Source organism: Cervus canadensis, chromosome 1 (assembly GCF_019320065.1).
Source record: "Cervus canadensis isolate Bull #8, Minnesota chromosome 1, ASM1932006v1, whole genome shotgun sequence".
Classification (NCBI taxonomy): Eukaryota; Metazoa; Chordata; class Mammalia; order Artiodactyla; family Cervidae; genus Cervus; species Cervus canadensis.
The window spans coordinates 33,546,365-33,561,330 of record NC_057386.1 but is presented as its reverse complement, the minus strand read 5'-3'; the positions used below and the strand labels follow the sequence as shown (position 1 = coordinate 33,561,330).

At 55.9% G+C, this 14,966-nt stretch overlaps 2 protein-coding genes across 7 annotated transcripts; one reads left to right on the top strand and one right to left on the bottom strand.

The window, feature by feature from the left end:
- Positions 1–1,349: 1,349 nt before the first annotated feature.
- ACADVL (acyl-CoA dehydrogenase very long chain) lies at positions 1,350–6,704 on the top strand. Its single transcript, XM_043476158.1, has 20 exons — positions 1,350–1,499; positions 1,574–1,649; positions 2,003–2,068; positions 2,157–2,229; positions 2,328–2,392; positions 2,498–2,632; positions 2,993–3,137; positions 3,390–3,519; positions 3,615–3,740; positions 4,072–4,270; positions 4,526–4,630; positions 5,059–5,145; positions 5,228–5,290; positions 5,383–5,484; positions 5,559–5,656; positions 5,735–5,807; positions 5,905–5,977; positions 6,064–6,136; positions 6,239–6,314; positions 6,400–6,704. The coding sequence occupies exons 1-20, from the start codon at positions 1,438–1,440 to the stop codon at positions 6,538–6,540; spliced, it is 1,968 nt and encodes a 655-aa protein (XP_043332093.1). The 5' UTR covers positions 1,350–1,437; the 3' UTR covers positions 6,541–6,704.
- Positions 6,705–6,778: 74 nt separating this feature from the next.
- DVL2 (dishevelled segment polarity protein 2) lies at positions 6,779–14,846 on the bottom strand. 6 transcript variants are annotated; one of them, XM_043476149.1, is made up of 15 exons: positions 14,372–14,846; positions 12,005–12,074; positions 11,408–11,553; positions 11,168–11,277; positions 10,905–11,040; positions 10,727–10,817; positions 10,510–10,579; positions 10,281–10,420; positions 10,119–10,195; positions 9,452–9,519; positions 9,134–9,262; positions 8,886–9,017; positions 8,589–8,768; positions 7,952–8,170; positions 6,779–7,807 (listed from the first exon to the last, which is right to left on the bottom strand). In XM_043476149.1, exons 1-15 carry the CDS (start codon positions 14,563–14,565, stop codon positions 7,359–7,361), a joined length of 2,211 nt encoding a protein of 736 aa, XP_043332084.1. In that variant the 5' UTR covers positions 14,566–14,846; the 3' UTR covers positions 6,779–7,358. The 6 variants fall into 6 exon arrangements, with proteins under 6 accessions (XP_043332084.1, XP_043332039.1, XP_043332075.1 ...); XM_043476104.1 differs by having other exon boundaries at positions 8,565–8,768; positions 10,727–10,820; positions 14,372–14,829; XM_043476140.1 differs by having other exon boundaries at positions 10,727–10,820; positions 14,372–14,829.
- Between the last annotated feature and the right edge of the window lie 120 nt (positions 14,847–14,966).

The following is a 14,966-nucleotide window of genomic DNA, read 5'->3' as shown; positions in this document are numbered from 1 at the left end:
GGGGAGGGGTTGGGACAAGGAAGAGAGAGGGACCAACACCCTCACACACACTCACCTCCTCTTCCCCAGTCTTTGCCTTCTCACCCCAGACTCTCTAGAAAGGTCCAGGGTGAGGGATCCCTGGATCCCAGGCCCCATCCACCCCCAGGCCTCCCCTTCACAAGGACGCCTGTTTTTCACCTCTTGGTCCTGGTCCCTCAGACATCTCTCTTTCCTCTCACTTTAATCTCTCTAATCCACCAGGGTTGGAGCTGAGCTGTCTTCTCTCCACCCAGTGTGAGCTGTCAGGTAAAGTAGGCAGTCTCTGACCCGCCCACCGTCCCATTCTTCCCGGGTTCCCAGGTACTATCACCACCACCACCACCACCTTCCTCCTTACACCCTTGGCCCCTCTCCCCAAAGCCAAGCATGACCACTACATTTTCCTGAGGGCCAGGAAAGAGGATTAGCCCCAAAGTGCCCTGCTTTGGAAGCCCTAAAAGAAAGGAAATTGTTACTGTCTCCTCCTGAGTTTGTCCTCAGTGAGAATGGCAATAAGATGGTCATACATTACCTAGGATTTCTTGACCCAAAGCTAGATGTGTGTGTGTGTGTGTGTGTATGTGTGTGTGTGTGTGTGTGTGTGTGTGTGTGTGTGCGCGCGCGCGCATGTGTGTAGGGGACAGGACATGAGAATTCCTACAGTTCCTCTCAGGCTTGGGAAGAATCCATCTGCCCAGAGGTCCAGAGGTCTGGCCTAGACATAGTCTCAGGGAAGAACAAGAGAGCACAGACAAAGATGTTCGGGAAGGTGTCAGAGACCCTAAGGGAAAGGCAGCAAACCTAGGGGGTCCTCTGTGAAAATTTAGGTGTTTCCAGAGTTAGTGACAACTTCTAGGTCTCAAGATAATATGCCTGGGCAATTCACACCCACCTGGAGTCACCCACTTCTTTATTTCCCTCCCTTTTGTGTTGGCGGAGACGGATTTGAGCGGGACCTCAGAGTCCTCTTTCCTTGCCTCTGCCTCTGGTATCTTTCTTACACTTCTCTCTTTCCATCTCTCCCTTCTAACTCCAGCTGGGAAGTCCTCCCTTCAGTCTACCCTCCACCCCTCTGGGGGCAGATGCCTAAGTTTCTCCCTCTTCTGTCTTAGCCTATCTCATCACCCTTGCTGCTGGCTACACTCTAGTTCGTACAAACTAGTTCATCTAGTTCGGATGAAGCTGTTTGGGGGAAGACAAGAGTCGTTTGGAGATGACCCTAGGTCAACCAGATTTCAGGGGGCTATGTGGCACTCCGGAACCACAACTCCCAGCATGCTCCGGTGGCCGGAAGCCCCGCCCACCATGACCCGGTGCATTGTGGAGGATGAGTCAGGGCCGGGGAACTAGACTTTGGCAGACCCGAGGTAGCTCTAGGTCAGCTTTTAGGGCATCGGCGACCGAAGCAGTTCAGAGATGCGGGCAGCGAGAATGGCTCCGAGCGTGGGGCGGCAGCTGCTGAGGCTGCGGAGCGGAAGGTGTGTGTGTGACAGGGGAGAGGGGGGCAGGAAGCCCGGGCACTGGGCCAGGACTGAACCCCTACTCCCCACAGCTCGTGGCCCAGTGCGCTCCTGGGGCAGTCCCGGCCCGGCCCTGCCCGGCGACCCTATGCGAGTGGGGTCGCCCAGGTAAGTGACGGCGACCTTTAAGGGGTGTGAGAGCCGGAGTCCGCTTCGGCTCCCACCTCTCCGCTGCCGGCAGGGGTATTTTTCACACTTTTCATGCTCCTCGTATTTTTCACACTTTTCATGCTCCTCGTATTTTTCTGTTTTTGTTTTTGTTTTTTTTGCTCCTCGTATTTTTCTCCCCTTTTCCTGATCCTCTCTTGGTCCCTCCTAGTCACCTGCCAGTCGCCTGGCGCCCAAAGTAGGGGAAAGGGCAAACCAGGATGACCTGAGGATGAAACTAGGGGAAAGGTGTCAGATGCACCCTCCCCTCTTACGCTTTGCTGTTTTTGGCACTTCGGAATCCCTTTCCCCAGGCGGCTGTGGACCAGTCTGATTCCCAGCCTTCTGAGTCTTCGACCAGGGAAAAACGGGCCAACTCGGTAGGTGGCTCCGAGCTGTGGAGGATCTAAGCCAGGGGCAGACCTACCCGACACTCTTCCCTGATACCCCTCCCTTCTCCCTGCGCAGGTATCTAAGTCCTTTGCTATGGGGATGTTCAAGGGCCAGCTCACCACCGATCAGGTGTTTCCATACCCATCTGGTAAGGAAATGAGTAGGCAGAGCCGGGCGGGGACAGGCAGCTTCCCCTGACCGCCTGGCCTGACCTGCCCTGCCTTCTTGCCACTCCAACCACCGCAGTGCTCAACGAGGACCAGACACAGTTTCTCAAAGAGCTGGTGGGGCCTGTGACCCGATTCTTTGAGGTGAGCAATGCCAGCCAGAGGAATAGAGGGCGTGGTTCCCGATGGAGTGAGGTTAAGGAGCCTTATTAAAAGGAACCTGGAGGTGAGATCCTGTGCCTTCCCCAGGAGGTGAACGATGCTGCCAAGAATGACATGCTGGAAAGAGTGGAGGAGACCACCATGCAAGGTCTCAAGGAGTTGGGGGCCTTTGGTCTTCAAGTACCCAATGAACTGGGTGGCGTGGGCCTCTGCAACACCCAGGTGAGGGAGTCCCCACAGTCACCTCCTGCGTTCCAGTCTTCTACTTTCTTGCCCCCGGGGCAAAGGTCTCTGCCATGAGCTGCCCTGGGGGCCTGTGGGATAGGGCCGTGGACCTCACCCACATTCCCAAGTCCTAAAGGATCTCGAATGTGGGGATTGCCTGAGGATGTGGTAGGGTACTTGCCTCCCACCAAGGCCTAGAACAGACCCGCCAGTGTCCTCTGTCATTGGCCCACTTGCTCTGTCTATTCACTTTGCAGGGACACCCAAGTTGGGCTCTTTCCTGCTGCCCATGCTTCCCTGTTAAGGGCGAGTCCCCATTTAGCCAATTACAGTCCCCAATGCCTGTTTCCCCTCCAGTATGCTCGATTGGTGGAGATCGTGGGCATGTATGACCTTGGCGTGGGCATTGTCCTGGGAGCCCATCAGAGCATCGGTTTCAAAGGCATCCTGCTCTTCGGCACAAAGGCCCAGAAAGAAAAATACCTCCCCAAACTGGCATCTGGTGAGGCAGCCCCAGGAGAGCCAGAGATTGGGGCTTGGTGGATTAGGCCAGCCGTACTTAGATCACCGCATAGCTGGGTGTGTTAGCTAGATTGGGGGGGAGGGGGTCGGTGAGATTCTGGGAAAGACATTCAGAAGTCACTGAATATCGCTAGAGGCCTTAAAGGGGGATGGTTGTGCTCCATGGGTGGTGGCACCAAAGTGACTTCCGTGCCCATCGGAACCCAGGGTAAAGGAGCGCTCTCTCCAACAGGGGAGACTATAGCTGCCTTCTGTCTAACCGAGCCCTCCAGTGGATCAGATGCAGCGTCCATCCGATCCTCAGCTGTGCCCAGCCCCTGTGGAAAATACTATACCCTCAACGGAAGCAAGATTTGGATCAGGCACTCTTCCATTTTTCCCTCCTCTCCACCCTCTGCCCAATCCAGGCCCCACCACTCCATCCTCCATGCCCTGACCGCCTCTCGCTTTTCCACAGTAATGGGGGCCTGGCAGACATCTTCACGGTCTTCGCCAAGACACCAGTTACAGACACAGCCACAGGCGCTGTGAAGGAGAAGATCACAGCTTTTGTGGTGGAGAGGAGCTTTGGCGGCGTCACCCAGTGAGTGGGCTGGGGTGGAAGAGGGGGAGCCAGGGAGCTGGTGGTACTGAGTTCCAGGGCAGATGGCCGCCACGGGTCACCCTGGGGATGTGTGCAAAAGCCAGAGCATCTGGACAGCATGTTCCCTCTGGGCCTAGTATGAAGGAAACTGATCTCAAGTTTGGCTTCACCAACCATTGAGCCCAGAGCACAGCAGCAGGATAAAGCCAGGCCTCCTCAGCCCTCTGGGTATGGGGGGGGAATGCTGCCTGCACCTCTTTGGGTCTGGTTCATAAGGAATGAGGGACTAATTTCCCCCCACCCCAATGGCAATTTCTCCATCCTGTCACAGTGGGCCCCCTGAGAAGAAGATGGGCATCAAAGCCTCAAACACAGCAGAGGTGTACTTTGACGGAGTACGGGTGCCAGCAGAGAACATACTGGGGGAGGTAGGGGGCGGCTTCAAGGTCGCCATGCATATTCTCAACAACGGAAGGTTTGGCATGGCTGCAGCCCTGGCAGGCACCATGAAAGGCATCATTGCTAAGGCAGTAAGTACCCTGCCTGTCCCAGGCCAGCCTGAATCTAAGCCTAAGTCATACTGTCTCCCTTGCCATGTGTCCCTGTCCCTTGCAGGCCCTCCCTCCACAAGAGACCCCTCCCCACCAGCAGATCGCTTAGGTCTCCATCCATCCTGGTCTGACTCTTGACTGTGGCCAAAGCCCATCCCTCCCAGCGCAGCCCAGCCCCTCTCCCAGAAAGAGGAGACTAGAGAACCATAGTGGGACACATGTGCCCTCTTCCAGGTGGATCATGCTGCTAATCGTACCCAGTTTGGGGAGAAAATTCACAACTTTGGGCTGATCCAGGAGAAGCTGGCCCGGATGGCTATGCTGCAGTATGTGACTGAGGTGAGTGCCACCCCCTGTCCCCAGAGCCCTTCTTCCCAGATGGGTCAGACTACAACTCCCAGCAGCACCTGGGGCAGTGGGTCTCCAGCTTTACACCAATGCCCTAGGGGATGCGGGGAGGCATAGCCAGCTCAGCTTCTGCAAGATGGGGAGAGCCATGCTGTTCCACCGAGGTGCTTCCAGAGGTCCCTTAAGTGTAGTCTGTCCCACCCCACCCTCACCTCCTCACCCCTTCCAAGAAGTCAAATGCCTGCAAGCCCCTGATGAACTGACCAGGGGACCAAATACTTGGACGTGCCTAACCCATGGCATCGGAAGGTGAAGGGAAGGGCCAAAGGCCAAGGCAGACCTGGTCTTGTAAGATCTGGGTGACCAGGTCAAGTCTGATGCAGCCTTTTTCCATTTCCCTTCCTATGTCCCAACCTCAGTCCATGGCGTACATGGTGAGTGCCAACATGGACCAAGGATCCACGGACTTCCAGATAGAGGCCGCCATCAGCAAAATCTTTGGCTCGGTGAGGTCCCAGGCCTGTGGGGAGGGAGAGCCACGTTTGGGAGCTTGGCTCCAAAAGCAATCTTGGGTGTTTCTGTTCTTAGGAGGCAGCCTGGAAGGTGACAGATGAGTGCATCCAAATCATGGGGGGCATGGGCTTCATGAAGGTACAGACGCTTCTCTGCCGGGGTGGCTGCAGGGCCAAGAGGAGGCAGACGCATCCCAGCTGGGACATGTGATCTGTCTTCCCCTGCGGTAGGAGCCTGGGGTAGAGCGTGTGCTCCGAGATCTTCGCATCTTCCGGATCTTTGAGGGGACAAATGACATTCTCCGGCTGTTTGTGGCTCTGCAGGGCTGCATGGTAAGAGCGAGGAGAATAGGGGAGTTGGTGGGGAGGATAGTGAATCCTGACTATGGGGCCCTCCTCCCCCACAGGACAAAGGGAAGGAACTCTCTGGGCTTGGCAATGCTCTAAAGAATCCTTTTGGGAATGCTGGCCTCCTGCTAGGAGAGGCAGGCAAACAGCTGAGGCGGTAAGCTTAGAGACCAGGGCATGGTGGGGCGGGGCGGTGCATGGCAACTAACCAGTCACCCTCTGGCTTCCTCTTAAGGCGGGCAGGGCTGGGCAGTGGCCTGAGTCTCAGCGGCATCATCCACCAGGAACTGAGTCGGAGCGGTGAACTGGTACGTAGGCAGTCAAGGTGGAGGGGCAGCCTGCATCAGAAGCTGAGGGTCCAGGACCGGGCTTCATCTCACCCTGGGCACCATCCCATCTCCTCAGGCAGTGCAGGCTCTGGAGCAGTTTGCCACCGTGGTGGAGGCCAAGCTGATAAAGCACAAGAAGGATATCATCAGTGAGTGAGCGCGACCTCGTTCCCACCCCCATTTTCCCTCTCCCTCTCCTTAACCCACCACCCCCCTCAACCCATCTACCTGGCAGATGAACAGTTTCTGCTGCAGCGTCTGGCGGACAGTGCCATTGACCTCTACGCCATGGTGGTGGTTCTGTCCAGGTGAGGAGGCAGTGGGGGAGGCCTGAGTTGCAGTGGCGGGTCGGGGGCGGTCCCTGGGCCAGGGTCACAGCCCAGATGTGTTTTTCTCCTGCTTCCCACTAGGGCCTCAAGATCCCTGACTGAAGGCCACCCCACAGCCCAGCATGAGAAAATGCTCTGTGACAGCTGGTGTATCGAGGTGAGATCCAGAGTTACTAAGTACAGGGGGCTTGAGGGGATTGAGGGGACAGGTCTGAACCCCCTCCTTCCCCCTCCCTCCCCAGGCTGCAGCCCGGATCCGGGAGAACATGACTGCTCTGCAGTCTGACCCCCAGCAGCAGGAGCTCTTCCGTAACTTCAAAAGCATCTCCAAGGCCCTGGTGGAGCGGGGTGGCGTGGTCACCAGCAACCCCCTTGGTTTCTGAGTACTCTCAATTAGAGCCTGGCCCAAAATGTGCCTTTTCTCAAGCCAAAGCCCAGACCCCTTTCCTGCCCATCCTGGTTCTACCTTGAAGGGGGCCCCGGCCCATAACTGTGCCTGCTCTGAGGGAGCACTTACTGCCTCACAAAGAAAGTTTCTAACAAGTAACACTCTGTGACTGTATCTCTGTCCTTTCCCTTGCTGCCTGCCTCCCTCCCAAAGAAAGGAGCCAGAGGCGTGGGGAGTTTGCCCCTATTGCTTTATTTAGTGTTTTATACAAGTAACTAAAATAAATAGAGTAACAAAAGCAGCTACATGGCCCCCAATACCAACTACCCCAGCTTCCTTTGACGGCTGTCTAGGGGAACCAACCCCCTTCCACATCCCAGGGTACCACTGACCACCCTCCCACCCTGCTCAGCACGGAGCTGACTGGGTGAATGGGTAAGAAGGTCACATTTAGGGGTTAGAAGGAGGGGCCCAGGAGACAAGGATTCTTCATATAAAAGAAAAATTATCTACTAAAAAAATAGCCCCCAAAATGTAAGAAAATCTATTTTAACCCCCCCAAAAGGCTTATAAAAAACAATAAAGCTAAAAATAACCAAAGGTCCCTTGTTGAACCCCCAAAAAAGGGGGAGGAACCAGGCACTGCTGGAAAGTCACAGTGGCAACAATCAATCTCACAGCAGACAGCAGCCCACAGGACAGGCTGAGTCCAAGCACCAGAGGAGTGATGAACACATGATTGACAAGACATCCAATCACAGGACAGGCGCACCAAACACTGACAGCCGAGCCAATGTGGCCCCACCACGGGCTCTACATGACATCCACAAAGAACTCACTGGGGTTGCCCATGGCCATGTGGAAGCTTTGGCGGCTGGCGGTCAACTCTGGGGGCACAGAGCCCAGGTCTCGGACTGGAGGGGCCCCTGGAGGCTGCACTGCTGGAGGGACAGGGGGTGGGGGCGGCGGCATCATGACCACCATCATGGGGTTATAAGGGAGGGCCATACCAGGAGGTGGGCCATAGGGATGCAGCCCCGGGTGGGCTCGGAGATTGGGAGCACCCCCTGATGAGCCCCTGGATGGGGGAGGGCCCCCATCACCAGTCCCACCAGCTTCCCCACCCCGCCGAAGGCTGCCGCCCCGGCTGGAGGGCTCAGACTCACTGCCACTGCCGGACTTGGACTCAGGGGCCCGATCCTCAGGCCTCCCCGTGCGCCCCGCCCCCCCATCGCTTCGCGTCGACCCACTGCTCCGGCTCCCTGTGGGGAGAGAGAGAATAGGAGCGACTGAGCCACAGCCCAGGTCCTTCGGCCTCCCCACTCCCTGCTCCAGCCTCTGCTCCCTGGCTTCGCCTTGGCCCCCACATCCAGACCCAGCTATGTGGGGATCTGTCGGCAACTTACCCTCGCTGTGCTGGCTGCTGGCACTGCCTCCGCCGTAGGTGTAGGATGAGAGCTCGTGGTAGGGTGGCGGCTGAGGACTGTATGGGTGAGGGGCTGGGTACTGGTATGAGAAAGTGGGCAGCAGGGGCCAGGGGGTGGCCCCAGGCAGAGGAGCCAAAGTGTCCTGGTCCGAAGCACCACTGGAGCCATCATTGTCATTAAGAGACAGGTTGACTAGGTCTGGAAGGCAGAGAAGAGATCAAGGGTCACTGCACTGAGAAGCCAGGATGCCAAGATACCGAATGAGGAACTGGGAACAGCTTCCCCACAGCCATCCGTGGCAGAGGTTAACAGGAGGGCCTCTGAAACGTCCCACTTGCCCCAGCCGTCAGGGCAGGAATGCGGCCAGGGCCACCCTTAGTCCCTCGTCTCCCCTCCCCAGCAGACACAGCCCTGAACCCGCACACAGCTCATCCAGCACAACAGGGGTGGACGTCAACCCCCATGCCCGTCATCAGCCAGTGCAGGGACCAGTGAAGGACGCATGCTGCTCAGCGTCCACAGCAGCCCTGGCTGGTTTCCGGGCTAGGCCTGGGGCTGGAGACGCAGGACAAGGCCGCCAGGGCCGCTCTACCTGGGCTGGGACAGGGGCACTCACAGCTCTCACAGCCACCACTGAGGTCTCCGAAGACGTAATAGCACTGCTCAGAGAAGGTGATCTTGTTCACAGTGTGCCGGATGAGGCCTGCCTTGAGCAGCCCACTGGCGTACTTCCGGGCCTCCCGCCGCTCAGGAAAGCCCTCCACGTGATGGTACAGCCAGTCCACCACGTCCGAGCCTGGATTGCCGAAGACAGAGAAAGGCCTCAAGTTCTCTCTAGCTTCCAACCCCCGTTCCCAGTTTTGGTCTCCTCCTCTTCCTCCCCACACACCACCTGCCCAGAGCCCAGCCATACCCAGGAAGGCGTTAGGGATGGTAATCTTGAGCCACATGCGGTCCCGAACTTCCAATCCCGATTCTGGAGCAGCCATGGCCTTGGTCACAGACGCCATGTCTGTGTGGATGGAGAGGCCCCGGCCCTCACAGCCTGATGGGAGGACAATCAGGGAGTCAGAGTTAGGACCAAGGCCCACAGACCAGTAGAGTCACGTCATACCAGGTGGCCTTCCAGGGAGCGAGGATGAGATAGGCCGGGGGGCTCACCATCAGGAAGAGAGGACCCAGAGGTGATAGTACTCATGGACGAGGAGCCTGGATAAGCTGGGAAGGTGCCAGTCAGCGCAGCAGAGTGTGAGACCCAGGCAGCAGGGTCAATCGGCTGGATGGGCTCATCTGCAACAGTGAAGGCCACCAGGATGGTCACCTCTCAACCACAAAGAGCCACCCCCGTCCCTCCCCGATTCAGACTCCTGTTCCAGCTCCGCCGTGCCCCGCTATTGCTCCACTCCCTGTAGCGTGGAAGCCAAGAGTACCCACTCCTGCCATGTCCTCCTAGCTGTAGGACCCCTGAACATCACTCACTTCGGGGGAGAGTGAAGTAGGCCTGGGGAGAGGGATCCCAGCATTTGGCCACTGTCAGCACGATGGGGCTGTGGGGAAGAGAAGGTCAGTCAAGTGGGGGTAAGGGCAGAGGCCTGAGGAGAGGGGAGAGCCTGGAATGAGAATGGGTGAAGGACAGAAAGAGGGAAAGAGGAAAGACCACAGGCACAACTGGGCCTGACAAAGTGACAGTGAAAGGCTCCACAATAAGGGTGACTAACACAGGTCACTCTTAAAAACATACTGCTGAGTAATTTAAGAGAGAACACACTGCACGATCCCACTCAGAGAAAGTCCAAAAACAGGTAAAACTAAAGTGTGTTGTTCAAAGACATGTGCACGGCCAGTCAAATGAAAGCCAAGCAAACTATTGTGGTGATGACCAAAGAATCAAGAGACTGGTTACTTCTGGGAGAATGAGATGGGAGGGAGCAGGAAGGGACCCTTTGTGGGTCAGCAAACTTCTAGGTCATGACATAAGTGGTGGGGATATGGCCACCCGTTCACCCCAGACTCATTACACTACGCATTTTTGTTTTATCAATTTTTTGACCAGCTCTATGTTTCCCCACTCTGTATTATGACCAAAAAAAACACGTGAAAAGGCAAAGAAAGAGGACTGAGGACTTGGACCAGCTCACAGGCTCACCCTGGCTTGTGCACGATGTCCCTCAGCACCCGCACCGCATCATCGTTGCTCATGTTCTCAAAGTTCATGTCGTTCACCTGGCAGGAGGGACAGTGGGTCAAAAGTGAGAGAGAGGAGCTCAGAGCGCCAGCCAAGTCAGTGAGTGGCCCTGCTCCAGCTCACCTGCAAAAGCATGTCCCCGGGTTCGATGCGCCCATCGGCTGCCACAGCCCCACCCTTCATGATGGAGCCAATGTAGATGCCACCGTCTCCCCTCTCATTGCTCTGGCCCACAATAGAGATGCCTAGGAAGTTGTACTTTTCTGTGGAGGGAAGCCAGGTGATGAGGGGAAGCGCCAGCTGCATGCCCCCCAGGGACCCTGGAGACCAGATCTTCCCGGCCCCTCCATACCCATGTTGAGCGTGACTGTGATGATGTTGAGAGACATAGTGGAATCGGTGACGCTGCTGAAGGACGAGGCCTGTGGTGGGCAAAGAGGGAGGAGCGGGACGGGCTCTAACACCCCAGGACAAGCCCCGGGATTCCCAGGCCTCGGACCGTCTAGGCCAAGGCCCAAACTCCCAACTTCCCCAAGGGAGGTCCAGCTGACCCACAAGAAGTCCCTCACCCTCTCCAGGCGGGGTGGCCGCTGTTTCCTCCGCCGCCGGTGGCGCTTGAGGAGGCGGGAGGCGCTGCTCTGCTCCGTGGAGCTGCTGAACCTGCTGGGAGGTCAGGCAGTGGTCGTGGGGCCAAAGGAAAGGACGGGAAGCGGGGCTAGTGCCCTGGGGAGGTCCGAGGAGCCTCACCTGCTCATGGTGTCATCCTCGTCCGAGTCGCCCAGGCTGGTGCTCTCCAGCTCACTGGTCATGAGGGTGGAGGAGCTCTCATACCCCGCCAGGTGGCGCTCCAGCCTGGAGGGGCCACTGGGTCTGTGGCCCCCCGCTGAGGACGAAGAGGCACCTCAGGAATCAGGCTCCTCACTGCATCTGGCCCAGATGCTTCTGTTCAGTGGGAGCCAACCCCTCCCCAGCTCCCGCTCTAGCCGGCCTCCGGGCCCGGTCCCCCTCACCGCCATGCTCACTGCTGTCTCGCCTGCGAGGCCGCTCCCGCCTCAGAGACACCACTGACTCTGTTTCTGTCTCGGGCTCCAGGTTTTCCCGGCTGCTGGACACATTAGGGCTAGATGGGCAGAGAGGGTTCCCGACCCACATCAGTGGGACAGGCCCCCAAACCCTTGGCTTCCCCTCCCATGGGGCTTGGATTCCTTCCTTATGTCCCTCCCCTGGATGCAAGAATCCCAAGGACTCACTGGAAAGATGGAGGCCTGGAGTCCCCAATGCCACTGGTCCTCTCTGGTGGCAGAGGGGGCAGAGGTGGGGGTGGAGGCGCCAGGTCTGTCCGAGGCTCATGGGCTGGGGGCGCCATCTCAGGTTGGGGGTTATCTGATGACACTAGCTAGGAGGGTATAAGTGATTTAAAAAAAAAAACCAACACAGCTCAATGGGGAAGTGACGGCCTATGAGGTGGGAGTATGAGAAAGAACTAGAAGAGGCAATGGGGCCTGAGAGAACCTGGAGAAAAGCACACAGAAAAAGAGCAGCAGCAAGTGTCAGAGGCTCCAGAAAGAGAAGGCTGAGAGGCTGCAACTGGCTGGCTCTCCCAACAGCTAAGGAGGACGAAAACTTCCCAACGGTCTAGTGGTTAGGACTTGGCAGCTTTCACTCTAAAGGCCAGGTTCAATCCCCAGCTGCGAGAGCCACATAGTGCATGGCCAAACACAAAGAAACAAACAGGTAAGGAAGCAAACGGTCAGAGACTCCAGCAGCTGAGACGGGTGGGCACAGGCTGAGGCTTGGAGGAGCTGGGTAGTGCCAGAGGGACTGGTCCTTAAAGCCAGGCAGCTTACCCAGGATACTACCCTTCCGTTGAAGCAGGGAAGGCGGGCATTGTCATCTGAAATCTCTTCCTTCACCACCCTGCAGAGAGATAAGATAAAGGTCAGTGAAACTGGAGCAGCTTTCCCCACTCCCACCTGCATTTGAAGTTTCTCCCAATCTTCATCCAGCTCAGGGATGTTGATTTCCTCCCACCACGGCAAATCCTCTTCTCTGACATTGAGACACTTCACCCAAGAAATCACCAAACTGAATTCCCTTATTTCTCCTTCTCTCCCCAGTTCATCCTTGGGCTCAGTGTTGATTCAGAGCTTTCCAAGAGTCTGATTCAAACCTCTCAGCCCAATTTCAAAGACCTTCCCCTAAGGCTGCCCTAGCTGCCCCAAATATCTAACCTTAGAAGCCTCATGAGCAGCCTGCCTCCAACTTCCACCCCATTCCACACACAATTGCCCCACAAAGGCTTTGTGGTCCTTGTCTATGTCTCTAATCTTATGCTTTCCTTAGTTTTCGCTAACTCACTTCCAGATGGATGTTCAAATGTACTGGCACATCTAGTAAAAACACCCATTAGATCAAAGAATGGTACTCAGTAAACTGAGCTCCTAAGGAGTGCTGAAGCCCAGATCCCCGTTCTTCTGAGCTTCACCTGGCACAAACTCTGCATTAAGCAATTTGCTCCTCCTGACAGACCCCAAAGCCCAGCCCTGAGGGCTATCTCACCCATGGGTTCCTTCAATGGACCGAACTTGCTCCTTCTTTTCATCCACCACATGAAATCATCAGTGACAATTTTGTTCAACACCAAGTCCCTGACCACACAGAAAAGTACCTGATGCTGCCTAAGCACTAACAAATACCTGTTGGCTGGGTGGGGAAGATCCTTTGGAGAAGGAAATGGCAACCCACTCCTGTATTCTTGCCTGGAAAATCCCATGGATAGAGGAGCCTGGCAGGCTACAGTCCATGGGGTCGCAAAGAGTCGGACACGACTGAGCGACTTCACAACATTCACACACAAACTAATAAACATACTGACTACAAGACATTCTTCCCTGAACACTCTCACACACATTCACCCCCAAAATAGGACCTCCTGTCTAATTAACCCTTTAGCCTAACATGATTATAGGACCCTGGATATATGTCAACTCAATCCCATCTATTATTAATGTGATGACACAGCCCAGTCACTACCAATCTGTCTCAGTGTAACAGTTGTATTCTTCACAACATAATCCAATCTCAACTTAGTCCAGCCTGCCAAGTGATTTTATCCTGTATTGTTGTAGCCGAGTTGAAGAAGTAGACTCCATGCTAATAAAGACAATGACCATTCATCAAGAACATACCAGGCACTTGTGCTAAGCATTTTACTCTGGTTAACTGTTTCACAGATGAAATCAATGAACAAAGTTAAATGCCCCAGGTTATATAGTGCTGACAAACAGAAGAACCTAGAATTTCAATACAAGGTAACTCCCTAGACAGTATCACCATCCCAAGGTCCAAGTCTTTCTAGGTAAAGTCCAGTCTGTTCAGCTTTCCTAGAATCCAGGCTATCCCAGCCTAAGCCAGCCTCCCTTCAAGAGATGAGACTGAGGACAAAAAGTACAGTCCTAGAGGTATAAAACACAAAAAGGCCTACCCTGAATTATTTAAGGTTCCAGACTATCCCAAATTATCCAGGATAACCCAAAACTATTCCAGTATAGACTAGAATGTCCCCACACACAACTGTCTACACCAATATAGACTAGAATATCCCAATACAGCTGTCTGTACTAACAGAGACATGGTCAGCCCTGTGTACCCCTATATTGACTATCCCAAAAAAAAACTAGGCCCCCAAAGAAACGATGATCAATCAACAGAACCCAGTGCAGACCATAATGGCAGCCCACTGCCTTAGTACAAACTAGAATATCCCCCAATCCTGTCTGCCTTAGTATCAGAGAGAACATGCCAAATTGGCCCAGTATAGCCCAGTTGACATCAGCAGGTTTCCCAATATCCCTCCACAACCTGTGTGGCACAGGACTGCTCACAATGTACCAGAGGGTACTAACCTACCTCATCGCTGTCCAGAACACCCGAAAATAAAACCAGTGTGCCCCAGTCTACTACAGTACAGCCTAATCTCCTCTAATCTGGTTTAGCATTGCCCAGTTTGTCCTCCTACAGCTCTCCGTGCGCCTCAATCTATCCAGGCATAACATTGTCGGTCCTGGGATAACCAATCTACACCAGCACAGTCAAATCCTCTCCACTAGTGCCCAGAAAATCCCAGCATGTCCCAAAGTAGCCCGGTGACCCTCATACCACCCACTCCACAAAAGCACAGCCCCCATCTATCCTGGTCTAGGCCTCGCGCTCACCCGAAATCCTGATCCATAGACTTGAAAAAGTACTTGGCGCCCGCGGGCCGCTGCAAGACGCTCTTGAAATCTCCGAGGGTGATGCGCTCGGCGGGGACGGGGATCTTCACCAGGTAAGGAGTCTCTTCTTCATCCAGGTGGTAAATCACCTTCGTCTCCCCAACACCACCGCCCCCCGCGCCGCTGCCCGCCATGGTCTCGCCCGCGCGCTCCCGGGCTCCGCCGCCCACCCAAAGGGGCTGTTCGCCCCCGCCGCGCCTGCGCACTCCCGCGAACCGACGCACGAGCACCAGGACCGACAAAGCGCCAGAGAAGTGCGAAAGGGAGGAAGGCGGGGGTCAGCAGGGTGGCGGCGGCGAGAGGGGGGCGGGCCGTGGGGTGCTACCCAAAGCCGCGGGCGCCGCCGCCGCCGCCGCCGCCACCGCCTTCGCGAGTGCCCTCCAGCGCCCCGCCCACCTCTCCCCACGTCACGTGATCAGAACCGACCCACCCCCTCTTCGAAACGCCCCCACCACGTGATCCTCTCGTGGTCACGTGACCTGTCGACTCCGCCTTGTACCCCCGCCACATGATTGCTGCTTTCAGCAACGGTCTC

What these genes read in the sequence shown, in the direction of transcription:
- ACADVL (XM_043476158.1), top strand. Translation starts at nt 1,438, where the DNA reads ATGCGGGCAGCGAGAATGGCTCCGAGCGTGGGGCGGCAGCTGCTGAGG. An exon ending in GGGAAAAACGGGCCAACTCG is followed by an intron (nt 2,069 to 2,156) that starts GTAGGTGGCTCC and finishes CTCCCTGCGCAG; the next exon opens with GTATCTAAGTCCTTTGCTAT. An exon ending in AGCTTTGGCGGCGTCACCCA is followed by an intron (nt 3,741 to 4,071) that starts GTGAGTGGGCTG and finishes ATCCTGTCACAG; the next exon opens with TGGGCCCCCTGAGAAGAAGA.
- DVL2 (XM_043476104.1), bottom strand. Translation starts at nt 14,565, where the DNA reads ATGGCGGGCAGCGGCGCGGGGGGCGGTGGTGTTGGGGAGACGAAGGTG. An exon ending in TCCAGGCCTCCATCTTTCCA is followed by an intron (nt 11,278 to 11,407) that starts GTGAGTCCTTGG and finishes CTGCCCATCTAG; the next exon opens with CCCTAATGTGTCCAGCAGCC. An exon ending in GAGGATGACACCATGAGCAG is followed by an intron (nt 10,821 to 10,904) that starts GTGAGGCTCCTC and finishes CTGACCTCCCAG; the next exon opens with CAGGTTCAGCAGCTCCACGG.